This window comes from Myotis brandtii, unplaced genomic scaffold (genome assembly GCF_000412655.1).
Source record: "Myotis brandtii unplaced genomic scaffold, ASM41265v1 scaffold1036, whole genome shotgun sequence".
Taxonomy (NCBI): domain Eukaryota; kingdom Metazoa; phylum Chordata; class Mammalia; order Chiroptera; family Vespertilionidae; genus Myotis; species Myotis brandtii.
In genome coordinates, this window is record NW_005353477.1 from 357287 (window position 1) to 372372 (window position 15086).

At 35.8% G+C, this 15086-nt stretch overlaps 1 protein-coding gene across 2 annotated transcripts in view; it reads right to left on the reverse strand.

Moving 5' to 3' along the window:
* Positions 1-11012, reverse strand: part of TOP2B (topoisomerase (DNA) II beta) — a 45132-nt gene extending 34120 nt beyond the window's left edge. The window contains exons 1-6 of one of the 2 annotated variants that reach the window (XM_014537552.1): positions 10831-11009; positions 9494-9584; positions 8182-8245; positions 4279-4424; positions 3343-3440; positions 2212-2424 (exon numbers count right to left, since the gene is read on the reverse strand). In XM_014537552.1, the coding sequence (XP_014393038.1) occupies positions 2212-2424; positions 3343-3440; positions 4279-4424; positions 8182-8245; positions 9494-9581 (609 nt within the window). In that variant the 5' untranslated portion in view covers positions 9582-9584; positions 10831-11009. Of the gene's footprint in view, positions 1-2211; positions 2425-3342; positions 3441-4278; positions 4425-8181; positions 8246-9493; positions 9585-10830 lie in introns of both variants that reach the window. The other variant, XM_014537559.1, reaches the window with a different exon arrangement.
* Positions 11013-15086: the final 4074 nt, after the last annotated feature.

The following is a 15086-nucleotide window of genomic DNA, read 5'->3' on the forward strand; positions in this document are numbered from 1 at the left end:
AAGGGAAGGATGCTGCTAGAGAGCATTGGCAAAATATCACTGTAGCTGGAATGAAGTCATTCTGCCCTGCCCTACCCCATCCCACCCCTTAATCATTTAAGTTTTGTTTTTTTTTAAAGGCATTCTGCAGAGCAGGAAGCCTCAAGAATACTGAATGAGAATACTGACAGATACCTGCTGCAACTAGGGAAAAGAATAGAGGGCAAAGGAAAAATCTCTGCCTCTAGAAGAGGAATAGACATATTTGTAAAGGCTAAATACACAGGCCCATTGTGTACTCCAATCTGAAACTTTATCAGACATAAGTAACCTACTACCATGCTAACAGGCCTCCAATAATAATAGTGGGTTTCAGCTGGCAGAGCTACAAGAGACAGCCTCCTTGAGGGGCAGCTCAAAAGGAAGGCCCAAATCAAAGAGAAAAAAATAAGAACAAGGAAGAATTTGAAGTCTCTGTTGCTTATACCAACAACAAACCTCAACACCAGTAACTACAACAACAAACTGCAAACACATCCCATTTCCTATATAAATTAACATAAATCCTCATACTAAAGCTTATTTACTCCATATCTACACTATACAACATAGCTGTTTTTCTACAAAAACTTATAAGGCATGCCAAAAGGCAAGAAAAAACAATCTGAAAAGATAAAGCAATCACCAGAATCAAACTCAGATTATGTCCCAGGTATTTTAACTACCAGATAGGGCATTTAAAATAACTATGATTCATATGTTAAAGGCTCTAATGGAGAAGGTAGGCAACATGCAACTTTAGCAGAGAGATGGATGCTGTAAGGAAGTATCAAATGGAAATGCCAGGAATCAAAAACAGAAGACATAGAGAATGCCTTCAGCAGGCTCATCGTAAACTTGACACAATAAAGAAAAAAATCATTAAAATTAAAAGAGGGCATAAAGTAATTAAAATACCACTTCATCTTTAAAAATAGGGCAATAGAACTTAAAAAACTGAAACACAAAGAAAAAGAATGAAGAAAGCAGAGCAAAACATCCAAGAGCTTAGAACAATACCAAGTAGTATAACATGTGCATAAATGAAATACCAGAAGACAAAGAAAAAACAGCACAAAAGAAATATTGGAAGAAATAATGGCCAAAATTTTCCAAGATCAGTAACAGACAATAAACACCAAACAGAATAAATGCAAAAACACACACACACACAAAAACCCATATACACACCTAAGCATATCATACTCAAAGAAAACAAAGACAAAGAGAAAATCTTCAAGGCAGCCAGAGGAAAATGAAACACCTTACCAACAGAGGAAGAAGGATATGAACTACAGCAGACTTCTCATCAGAAACCATGCAAGCAAGAAGACAACAGAGTGACATCTTTAAGTATTGAAAGAAAAAGAAATGTCAACCCCAAATTCTGTATCCTGTGAAATTTCTATTGTCTTTGAAAATGAAGGGAAACAAAGACTCTCAGACAAACATAACCTGAGAGAATTTATTACCAGCAAAAATGCCCTACAAAAATGTTAAAGGAAGATCTCCAGGCAAAAGGAATGTGATTAAAATCAGAAACTTAAATCTATGCCAAGAAATTAAGAGCACTGGAAATGGAGTGAATGTAGGTATTGTATTTTTAATTTCTCTAAGAGATAACTGAATGCTTAAAGCATTAACAACGACGTCACTAACTGTGAAAACTTTCTGCAATCATTTTCTCAAATGTTTCTTCTGCCTCGTTGTCATTCTTCTTCTGGTGTTTATAGCATGTATAAAAATGAAATGTATGATGGTAATGACACAAGAAATGGGAGGAAGATTCTGAAGATACACTGTTATAAAGTCCTTTCACTACAGATTAAGTGATCAATTATTTGAGGGTAGACTCAAAGTATTTATAAATGAAATTGTAAAACCTAGGGCAAACACTAAAAAAGTTTTTAAAAGATGTATAACTAAACAGAGGTGATAAAATGGAATCATTAAAAAATGCTCAATTAAAACCAGAGAAGGTTGAATAAAAGGAATTAAGAAACAAAGAACAAATATAATGAATAGAAAACAGCTAGCAAGATGTTTTAATCCAAATATATCAATAATCAGTTTAAATTGAATCACTGAAATATGCCAGTTAAAAGAAAAAGGTAATGATATTAGATTTTAAAACATCTAACTATAAGATATCTACAAAATAACAAAGCATTAACTATTTTAGAAAATACTTACAGGCAATTTCTTTCCATTAAACATGACCTTGACCCCTTTGCATGAACCAGCCAAATCATAAGCTCTTCTGGTCATGAGGGCCACAATATCCTTGTCAAGTTTTTCCATCTTAAATTTGGACAGATCTGGTTGGAATGTTATGCATGTGTAATCTTCACCATCAAAATGTTTAATTTTGGCTTCAGAAGTCTTCATCATATTATTCATCCATGTCTTTAAAAGAAAATACATTCAAATATTTCTATATTTCTATATTTTATAATACGTAAAGACTCAGCTCATGAAATACAATTACCACAACTATATACATTTTTCAGCCAAACAACAAACCTAACAAATCTTTGAGCCTGGTATTAAAGATTAAAAAATTTAAAATATTATTATAACAATCTCATGTTGAAAATAACTAAAATAAATTGCACAACTTGATACATAGTTAATAAAATATCCTAAGTTTTTCATCACGACTATATAGAATTTTACAAAAATAAGGTATTATGCTTTACTGAGAAATTTATTTACCTTATGTAAAATTTCACTCTATTTTCAAAGGCATACAAGAGTAAAATAAAATTTTAAAATATTAATTTCATGAATCAACTAGAGGCCCAATGCACAAAAATCGTGCAAGAGTAGGCCTTCCCGCCCCCGGCTGCCGGCACCAGCTTCCCTCTGGCACCCAGGACCAGGGCTTCCCTCTGGCCACTGGCACCCAGGCTTCCCTCACAGCCCCGGATTCGTCCGGAAGGTCGTCCAGAAGGACATCCGGTCTAATTAGCATATTACGCTTTTATTATTATAGATGAGGAAGTTTTAAACATCCAAAGTGGATATATTTCAATTATCTTTGAAGTTCAGGGCATTTTCACTAAAGCTTTACAATGTTCAAAGAAAAGTCTGTTAAAGCATTTTATTTTAAGGGAATAGGAGAAAGACAGGCTTATATAAAATCTCCCAGACATTCTAAAGTCTTTTATACTATGATGACATGCTTAACACTTAAGAGTGTGTGTGTGTGTGTGTGTGTGTGTGTGTGTGTGTGTGTCATTGCAATTTACCTAAGGTATTATCTTAGCAAAGCAACAAAGCATGATTATTTTTAAAAAGCAATTAGATACATATTTATCATACCTGTTTAAAACTATGTTTGTATTCTTTGCAAGCAGTTTCTACTGTAAACTTTGTACTGAAAATATTACAAAGTTTTGCACCATAACCATTTCGACCACCTGTAAGAACAATTAAATGTGAAAGGTTTAAAGAAAATGATGTTAAAGAACTTTAACTTACCTACCATAGGACAGGTCTGTTGCAGTAAGTTTTACTTACTGCACTACCTTAACTATCATCAAATGAATATTTCAGAATACAAACTTTTTCATTTAAAGAAAATTACAATTAAAATTTAGCATATATATAATTAAAGTATGTATTTTGTACATTCATTATCTTCATCACACTTTTTTAAAGTAAGCTTGGTATCTCCTATAATCCAGTAAATATATGAGTATAAAATTTAAACTTTCTATCGAAGTCACTTCTCTATTACAAATTTTTAGTCTTTGGTTTTAAACACACAAAAGAAAACAGTATCAACCTACTTGGTTAACATAATAAGACATTTGGCTGGTCAAAGCATTTTCAACTCTATTTACAGAGTCTAATTTTCAATCTTAACTCTCTTAAAGAAAACAGTTTAAAAGTAATTTAACTGATACCAAAAGGCATAGTGTTTATGCAATACCAAGCTCACATATATAGGAATCACACATCTTACTTTCATCAGTAATTCAAAACTCAATCTGTCATCCTGGTTAGAGTTTCAGGAGTTCTAACATAAATCAATGTACTATAAATTAAGCTTTCAAAGTATCTGGCAGGGTATAATCAAGACAATACTTATACAGGATAGTTTTTCATAGATATTAATTCTAAAAAGAATTTTTCTCACAACAAAACTATACAGGTTTCCTCTTCTGTAATATTTTATATAGGAATAATAGAGCTTTATGTTGAGAGCAATATTTTTTAATAAAATATCTAACCAGCCATTTAGACTTTCTTTACCTGTTACTTTTTTTTCATCATCGTCATAGTTACTGGACGTTAAAAGCTGTCCAAAAATTAATGCAGGAACATAAACCTTCTCTACTTTATGTTCTACTACTGGAATGCCTTTCCCATTATTCCAAATGCTTATAATGTTAGATTCACTGTAAATAAACAAACAGAGATTAGGGCTTAAATAGTTTAAAAACATTTATTTCCATCAAAAGTAAAGTAATATAGAATAGCCCTAGCCAGTATCGTTCAGTGGATAGAGCGTTGGCCATGGACTGAAGAGTCCCAGGTTCGATTCCGGTCAAGGGCACATACCTCGGCTGCAGGCTCATCCCCAGCCCTGGTCGAGGCCCACGGAAGGCAACCAATTGATGTGTCTCTCTCACATCAATGTCTCTCTCTCTGTTTCTCCCCTTCCTTTCCACTCTCTCTAAAAATCGATGGAAAAATATCCTCAGATGAGGATTAACAAAAAAAAGAAAAGAAAAAAACAGAATAAACCTGATTATGAGCAAAACATCAGTCATTACTAATTGAAAGACACTCACTCATCTTTCCAGAACATACTTACCGAGGACACACATTTGTATCCCTGAAGTTATAACTCGAATTAGGATCACTAAGATCTGCAAGTAATAGTGCAAAATTTCTCAGGAAAAGAAGCTCTTCTCAACTTCCCAAAAAACAGTAAAAAGCAGTGAAGCTTTTACAGTAAGAAGTCAGCCAGAGATTCCGTTTTCTTTTAACACTAGAGGCCCAATGCATGAGATTCGTGCACTGGGGTTCCCTCAGCCCAACCTGCGCCCTCTTTCAGTCCAGGACCCCTGGGGGACATCCCTCTTGCAGTCCGGGGCTCTCCCAGTCCAGGACCCCTGGCTCCTTACCACCCGCCTGCAGCAGAGGTGGGAGAGGCTCCCGCCACCGCTGCTGCACTCACCAGCGCTCAGCCTGGCTTCTGGCTGAGCAGTGCTCCCCCTTTGGGAGCACACTGACCAACAGGGGTCAGCTTCTGCATTGAGCGTCTGCCCCCTGGTGGTCAGTGCACATCATAGCGACTGGTTGTTCTGCCATTCTGTCAATTTGTGTATTACACTTTTATATAGGATATAGGATAAATTAGCTGTGATCTTCCTGCTTCATTCTACCAGTATACCACTTGTAAACCACAAGCTCTGAAGAGCCAGCAGCCATAGTCATTTTCATTTGTTACCTAACTACTGTAGCTGTACAGATGAAAATAGGATGGGCAGCTTGAACTGTATTCCATTCTGTTGCTAAATATTAGAGAGCTGTTTGTATTGTGGCAATCATTGTCATAAACTAATTTTAGTGGTTTTATAATATGTAGATATTATCAATTTTAGGTCTTTTTAGATTTTTCTATCACAAAAAAACTATACATTTTAGCCCTGAATTGTATAGAATAGAGCAGTGATGGCGAACCTTTTGAGCTCGGCATGTCAGCATTTTGAAAAACCCTAACTTAACTCTGGTGCCGTGTCACATATAGAAATTTTTTGATATTTGCAACCATAGTAAAACAAAGACTTATATTTTTGATATTTATTTTAAATATTTAAATGCCATTTAGCAAAGAAAAGTCAACCAAAAAAATGAGTTCGCGTGTCACCTCTGACACACATGTCACAGGTTCACCATCACTGGAATAGAGCTAACAGAAGCTCATATAGGCAGTAGTCCTGATGGAAAATTTTGCCACCCTGTTTTCTTGTGTCTTGTCGTTTTTTTAATGTTTTATTGATTTCAGAGAGAAAAGGGGAGAGGGAGAGAGAGACAGAAACATCAATGATGAGAATCATCGATTGGCTGACTGCTGCCTCCCATATGCCCCCTACTGAGGATCAAACCCGCGACCTGGCATGTGCCCCCACCAGTAATAGAACCATGACCTCCTGGTTCATGGGTTGACACTCAACCACTGAGCCACACCAGCCGGGCAGCCTACCCTGTTTTCTGAGTAGCATATACTATGATTCCTTTACCCTTTTAAGATCCAAATTTGCAAAAAAAATTATCTTCATAATCAACACTGACAATTGGCTTAAAAAGCTACCATTTGCCAATCTGAGTCAGAATTATTCTTAGACACTGTGTCATGTTTATATACATAACTTAATCTCTTAATAGTTATTAGAAATAATTATTACAACTTTAAAAATCTATATATATAAAAGCCTAAGCAACCGTTCGACCAGTAGCTATGACGCACACTGACCACCAGGGGGCATATGCTCAATGCACAGGCATGGAAACATAGAACAGACTGATGAATCTCAGAGGGAAGGGAGAAGAGGGGAGGGCAAGAAGAGATTAACCAAAGATCTTATATGCATACTAGAGGCCCAGTGCATAGATTCGTGCACCGTTGGGGTCTGCAGGGATCGGGCCGAAACCTGTCCAGTGCACATGCACGAGTGGGGTCCCTCAGCCTCGCCTGTGGGGATCAGGCCAAAACCAGCAGTCCAACATCCCCAAAGGGGTCCCAGATTGCAAGAGGGCTCAGGCCAGGCCAAGGGACCCCACCAGTGCACGAATCCATGCACCAGGGTTCTAGTGTTGTTATAAAAGCCAAATTGAAATTCAAAAATTCAAGAGGGAATTAATTAAATAAATAAGTAAGTAAATCACAAAAACTAAAATTTTGTATCATTTTTTAAAATTGATTTTTGGAGATAGAGGGAGAGCTACATGAGACAGAAACATCGATCAGTTGCCTCCCATATGCACCCTGACCGAGGATCGACCCTGCAACCTACATATGTGCTCTGACAGGGAATTTAACCTGCCACCTTTTAGTGTACAGAAGACACTCCAACCAACGGAGCCATCTGGCCAGGGCTTGATATATTTCAATTAAGAGCAGAGAAAATAAACTTTAAAAAAAGCCTGACGGAGTTGCTCATTTAGTTGGTTAGAGCACCATCACATGCACCAAAAGATTACCGATTTGATTCCCGGTCAAGGCACATAACTGGGTTGTAGTTTGATCCACAGTTGGGGTACTTATGAAAAGCAACCGAGCCCTGGCTGGTATGGTTCAGTGGCTAAAGCGTCGACCTGCAGACTGAAGGGTCCCAGGTTTGATTCCCAGTCAGGGCACATGCCCAGGTTGCGGGCTCAACCCCCCATAGGGGGGGTGCAGGAGGCAGCCTATCAATGATTCTCCCTCACTGATGTTTCTATCTCTCTCTCCCTCTCCCATCCTCTCTGAAATCAATAATCATATTTTAAAAAGAAAAAGAAAGAAAAGCAACCAATTTCTGTTTCTCTCTCACCTTAATGTTTCTCTCTTTCTCTTCCTCCTCCAGTCTCTCAAATAAAATTTAAAAAACATATATCCTCTCGTGAGGATTTAAAAAAGATATAGAATCTCAAAAAACTTCATTATTTTCAGTCCTCAAAAACAATACCACCATGGTGCAATCTAATTAGCTGAACAACTGGCATATATTTTATTATACCAGCAGTTCCTAATTTACAAATGATTTTATAAATAATGAAAAAATCCAAATTCAGGTCATGAAAAGTAAATTTACTTATAATGTAACTGGAATAATACTGGCAATAGCCCAAGCATTGGGTCCCAAAGCAAAGTTAAGAAGTGAGTAATTACTCCAGCAGCTGAAACAGCAACCACAGCATCAAGGAGGAAGAAAAATGATCTCACATAAGAAAGTGCTTTGGGGAAAAAAATCATGAATGAGAGAAGAAACTATAAAAGTAAAACATTCTAGCTAAAAAAAAAAAAAGCAAAATTTGCAAGGTCTCAAGCAATAGGGAAACTAAGGAGTACTAATTGCATACATTATTCTTGAGGAATATTAATAAGTTGGGGACTATCTGCATAAAACAACTTAACATAAAAAATTAAACTTGAAATATACTTACGGATCAATAGAAACTTTAATACAGGTCATGTTCTTATCCCTCTGTTTATTGTCAGCTGCATTAACTACAAAATTAAATATCCAATGAGTAATGAAATATGCAGTATACAAATAAATACATGGACACAACTGCATGTGCATCGAACTTAATATAAACATTTACATATGGTAATATTTAATAAAAATAATTACTGATAATATCTAATACAAAACCTTATTTTCTAAATAATATTGTTAAATTTTATAGCATACCAAATTACTGTCATGTCTTCTATTACAAAACAATGAAGGGGGAAAATTTTGTATTATATAAAAACAAATTAAATAAGAGCAAACATCTGCTGTTAGATTTAATTATATTTTATCTTGGTAACAAATAACTACTTTCTCTTGCTCATCAATAAACTAGTGATTTTATAGAAAGATTGAGCTAAAACCAATCAGTTGTTTTTTTAATAACAAGGGCAAAGTCTTTAGCATCCTCAGAAATCTCTAAATCCTATGCACTATAATTGCTAATAATATATTTGTATACATTAACCACTGTTTCGGTAAATTTGAACACAAGCTGGCTGTCAAATTAAACTTCAATTATAGAAGGAATATGTTCCTAACTAAATACCTAAAAGTAAAACTGGATGTAGAGTTGGGAGGCAATAGTGAAAGAAACAAAACTTAAGTAACGGGTTTTACTCTCCTATCCTCTTCCCAAAGACCCTCTGGAAGAAGCTCAGACCCAGGCAACTCTGCTATCTAGGAAATCTCAATTGGCACTGATAAGGAGGCAGAGCACAGTCTCTACAAAGTCCTTGGCTAAAAACATATCCCAAGTGCAAGCATCCCCTAGGAGTCAATTAGACTATGCATTTCACTGTGATTTGGAGAGAAAAGAGATAATTCAGAACAAAGGTTGTTAACCTTTCTACCCAACAGAAATACTGAATTTGTTGGTGAAAAACTTTTTACCTCAAACTCACTGAATCTGCAAGGTACAGGCCCTATAATCTCTACTTTAATATGCCCCCAGGTGACTGGGATTTAAGCAACTCCCAGATTATTGCATATCCAGGACCACAGACCAATTTTGGGATTACTAATTAAATATAACACATCCATTTTACAAATGAACAATTAAAACACAAAGATATGATAAGCAGATATTACAGCAAATTATTTAAATTTTCTGTAGAATATTTATATTCAGCATAAAAAAGATTTGCCTTTAAAATTTATACTCTAAGTCTGGCCTTATACAGGGACATTATAATGACATTAGTAGAAACAGCTGTATCAAATCTTAAGCAAGTACTCACCCAAGATTTCATCAAAGATCTTGTATAAACCTGGCACAAAGGTAACTTCTCTGCAATTCATTCCTACATCTTCATCATACACCCACATTACCTGTGTTGAGAAAAATTCAAAAGGACTGATGAAGTAAAAAGTGTTTACCATCAATTTTATAGTATAAACCCACATTTGTCATTTATATTGTAAAAACGTAGACCTTCAAAGTAAATATCAAGAACAACAACAAAATAACATATACTACTTCAGTTACAATGTCATTATATTTACAATCAATTTAATAACCTCAAAACTGAAAATTATTCATTTTGTAGCATATGTATCTTATCCATAAAAGTTAGCTTTAATATAAGGCACCAAGAATTGTTATAAATAGTATTTAAATAAAATAGAAAGAAAATGGAAATATCTTATATTTACTTTACACTTTCACTTCAAGCTATGTATTTTCCTATTGTATAAGGAGCCCAAAGTAAAATAATATGAACACAGCATGACTTTGGTATCAAAGAGATCTAGCTTTGACTCCTAGCTCTTACTAGTTATAGATCTGAGAAAGGTACTTTATTTAAACTTCAGTGTCCTCATCTATAAAATAGAGATAGCAGCATCTTCTTCCCAAAATTGTTAAAATCAAACAAGATAATGTGTAAACCAAGTCCATAGTAAGCATTAAGTCATTATTGTGTATGTATAAATTCTAGAACTTAAAGCAGTGGTTCTTAACCTTCCTAATGCCACGACCCTTTAATACAGTTCCTCATGTTGTGGTGACCCGCAACCATAAAATTATTTTTGTTGCTACTTTATAACTGTAATTTTGCTACTGTTATGAATCGTAATGTAAATATCTGATATGCAGGATGAATTTTCATTGTTACAAATTGAACATACTTAAAGCATAGTGATTAATCACAAAAACAATATGTAATTATATATGTGTTTTCCGATGGTCTTAGGCAACCCCTGTGAAAGGGTCGTTCGACCCCCAAAGGGGTCGCGACCCACAGGTTGAGAACCGCTGGCTTGAAGTGTCTGTAAACCCCAGCATGCATGAACTTAAACATTTTTTTTTAAGTTCATTTAATACCATTTTACTCTATACTTCTGGTATACCTCTGATATACTTCTTACCTCTGATAGTTTTTATCTCCTAGTTTTCTCTTTTAATCTCTAGGAAGAAATGAGGACATTTATACCTCTCTTAAATCCCTCTCCTTATTTTGCTTATGGCCACAGAAACAAGAAAATATGTACTTACAAAGTATATAATCATAAACATTTTATTAGAGTAGATATAAATACACATCTCCTAATTCCAATAAAATTTAAAAATAATTACCTGTGTCAATGGTTCCACTGACCCAATGTATGTATCAGGACGAAGGAGAATGTGTTCAAGTTGTGTCTTTTTCTGATACACTCTCTCAACAGACAACTTCTTTGAAGAATCATTTCTGTTTGCAGTTTCTGACTCTTCTTTTTTTGCAGCATTGTTCTGATCAAAAAGAGTCTAAAATTAACCAAAAAATCAAATTTAAATAACCTACCAAGGGGTAAACTAAAATGTTTATGGACACATGACATAATTTTGCTGTTGAAAAGAAAACTTATCTTTCAGGCTCACTGATTTTTAAGTCCTAAGAGAACAGCATAGCCCTAACCGGTTTGGCTCAGTGGATAGAGCGTCCGCCTGCGGACTCAAGGGTCCCAGGTTCAATTCCGGTCAAGGGCATGTACCTCAGTTGCAGGCACATCCCCAGTGGGGAGTGTGCAGGAGGCAGCTGATCGATGTTTCTCTCTCATCGATGTTTCTGACTCTCTATCCTCTCCCTTCCTCTCTGTAAAAAATCAATAAAATATATTTTTTAAAAAAAAAGAGAGAGAACAGCATATTTACTGACAGTCTAGTTCTTTTTATAATACTAGAGGCCCAATGCACGAAGTTCGTGCAAGGGGCTCGGCCCTCGCAGCCCCACTGGCTTAGTCCAGAAGGTCGTCTGGAAAGTCATTCTGCTGTTTGGTCTAATTAGCATATTAGCTCTTTATTATATAGGATAGTATGAAACTGCAGTTTTGACTGAGCCCAAAAAGTAGGTACACATATTCACCAGAGGAGCTAGGACAGCCTACCTATATTCAATCCAGAAATATAAACATCTCCTAATTCTGTAAGATAATCAACATAACTTTTCTAGTTCTCAAAACTACCCAAGAAATGTGAGTTCTGATCAGGTTACAAGTTTACAATGACTGAACCTGGCTGGCTACAAAGGTCCCAAAAACTTCCAAATTAAGTTCCTTGCCATTAACTACTGAAGATTATAGTAAAGAGTGGGCAAAAGTAGCTTAAATAAAATAGTAACCTATGTAGTTAGTATATACTGATATGGCTGAGAATAAACACTAAACATGGTTTACAAAATGTTAAATTCCTCACTTTTGCAGATTATGCCATATTCCTTACATTTCAGTGATAGGTGCCCCATTACTGAGACACCCTATGATTCCAGTTTCTCTCTAATTCCAAGGAGGCAGAGTTTGGTGATCCTGATTCTAACCATTATAGGAAACTAGAGGCCCAGTGCATGAAAATTCATGCACTGGAGAGGGAGGGTCCAGTGCATGGATTCATGCACATTGAAAGGAAATTAGAAGAAATATTTTAATATCACTATTTGCCCTTTCTCTATAATAGAAGTGTCGGAGATGAAAGAAAATTAGTAAAATGTATATGAAAATAATATATAAATTGATTAATAAACAACAACATGATATAACAACAAAGACATGATATAAAAACAACCAAATTCACAATCAACAATGACAGATTGAAACACATGCGTATGATTGATGCCAGCAAGAGCTTTATATGTATCACGCATGCACGAGCCAATGTTTATTTTTAAATTGGCAGTGCACGTCATATGTACCAGCCGGTCGGACAGTCAGACAAAGGTACGGTCGGTCACTTAGACTTTTATATATATATTAGTAGATATTAATAAAAATGTTAAATTTTTTTAAAAAAGAATTTATAACTTTCTTCACAACCCTTTACTACCAATGGCCACCACCACCTCCCAAATGGATACATGAAAATGAGAAATGTGGAAAATACAATTAATAAATAATACAAGAATAAACTCTGTGTTTCACAGACTCACAAAAGTAGGTTTCAATTGTTTGTATGGAAAAAAAAATAATACAATAAACTGTTTCATGTATTCACAAGTATAGAGCTACTTTTGCCCACCTCTGCATATACATAGTTAGAAAATAAGTGTGACCATGTATTTAAAACATTTTTATGCCAAAATATCTTTTCCTAAATATCACATGACAAGAGTTGAAAAAACAGAGGTACAATTCTATTTAAAGTAATTGAAAGCATTAAGGAATACATATTATTTATAGAATATCATAATAAAACAGACATTTTGAGGTCTTTGTACACATTCCAAATCAACTCAATTATGATATTGAATAATTTCTAAAACTTCATATAAATCTTTACCGTGGATATTTTATGGAGTAAATATTTTTAGTTACCCATACCAAAAAATATCTGTTAATTATAAACTTCTATTTCTATAATTTTTATTGAAAATTATAACAAATATTTTTAAATTATAGTCTATTAAAACTATACTGTTTAGTGAACAAAGTTACAAAAGTGTATATTAAAATGAACCCATATTCATCAGGAAAAAAATTAAAATATATCCACAGAATATCAATAAAAATTATCTGAGAAACAGAAATATTGGCCATTTTCATCTTCTGATACACACTTTCTCATTTTCTACAATGAATACATATAGACGTATTTTAAATCTTATTAACCTATCCACATAAAAACGTAATTAAGCTAGAAAAAAACAGAAGGTTTCTTTTTTCCCAAGGCACTGTTTATACCTTCTTATTACTTCTGCTGTCCCAACTTTCTAACTAGAATCTAGGCAAAAAGGTAAGTGAAACCCAAGATTGGCAGCCTTGACAGAGTAGAAAGCAGAAATTAACAGTGCCGTCAAATTTGTCTTACTTTCCCATTCTCAACAAATGGTAGTTTGCAATGCTCACTGGCTCATGAGCAATAAAAAAAGGTTTTCTCCTGAGAAGTCTATATGTTTTTCTTACAGAAACCTAGAATGATGGTCTCTTTCAGCTCCTGTTTATTAGTAAAGCTGCCTCCTAAGTAGTGGGCTGGCCATTAAAAATCAAAGTCTGGGGGTAACGCAAGAGAGGGCAGTTTCCCTCTCCCTTCCCATTCAGTGGAAGGTCCCATCCCTAGAACAGGTATGAACACAAACAACATCAGCCTAAGAACAGAGAAATTAAGTGAGAAAAAATATGTTCACCACCAGATGTAATTATTACTATCTTTATCTTTAAAAAAAGAAAAAGAAAAGGTCACCCTGAGTAGCTTTTCAATTTTAACAGTTACTGATAATATTCAGAAAAAAAGATCAAGAAATTAATCTGAACAAAAAAAGACCAGCAAACTCTCATGTACATGTTTATAAAAAGCATGCTCAATCCCACAGATGATAAAGGAGAGCAATATATTTGATACTGTAAGCTAAAAGAATTATAGTCATTTTAAATATTGAAAAGAAGGATTTTTGGATTCAAAATAATTTAACCTTTTCTTTTTTTATACATTCATAGTAATGATATATTGTACTATCATAATTACACTTAAGTATTCCACATTAACTAAAAATTAACAATATGTCTTTTTTAAAAAATCAGTTACCAAAAGCATTCCAAATAATCTTTCATCAAAGTTTGATAAAAACTGATAGCATTATTTAAGTTTATTTGTAACTTATTTTACTTGTTGGGTGGTTAAATTACCAAACTGTTTATAGTAATAAATAATACCAGCACCCAATTACACTGGAATCTAAGAAACTAGAAGCCCGGTGCATAAAATTTGTGTGTGTGTGTGTGTGTGTGTGTGTGTCCCTCAGCCTAGCCTGCACCCTCTCCAATCTGGGACCACTCGAGGGATGTCCGACTGCCCGATGGGATTGGGCCTAAATGGGCAGTCGGACATCCTTCTCACAATCCAGGACTGCTGGCTCCCAACCCCTCACCTGCCTGCCTGCCTGCCTGATTGCCTCTAACCACTTCCCTGCCAACCTGATCGATGCCTATCTGCTCCCCTGTCAGCCCAATTGCCCCTAACTGCCCTCCCCTGCCGGCCTGGTCACCCCTAACTGCCCTCCCTTGCCAGCCTGGTCATCCCCAACTGCCCTCCCCTGCTGGCCCAGTCATCCTAACTGCCCTCCCCTGCCAGCCTGATTCCCCCCCAACTGACCTCCCCTGCAGGCCTGGTCACCCCCAAATGGCCTCCCCTGCAGGCCTGGTTCCCCCCAACTGCCCTCCTCTGCAGGCCTGGTTCCCCCCAACTGCCCTCCCCTGCAGGCCTGGTCACCCCTAACTTCCCTTCCCACAGGCCTGGTCCACCCACAACTGCCCTCCCCTGCTGGCCATCTCTGACCACATGGGGCAGCCATCTTGTGTGATGGTCAATTTGCATATAACCTCTTTATTAGATAGGCTTAGGGTCACATTTTCATTCCCAGGTAA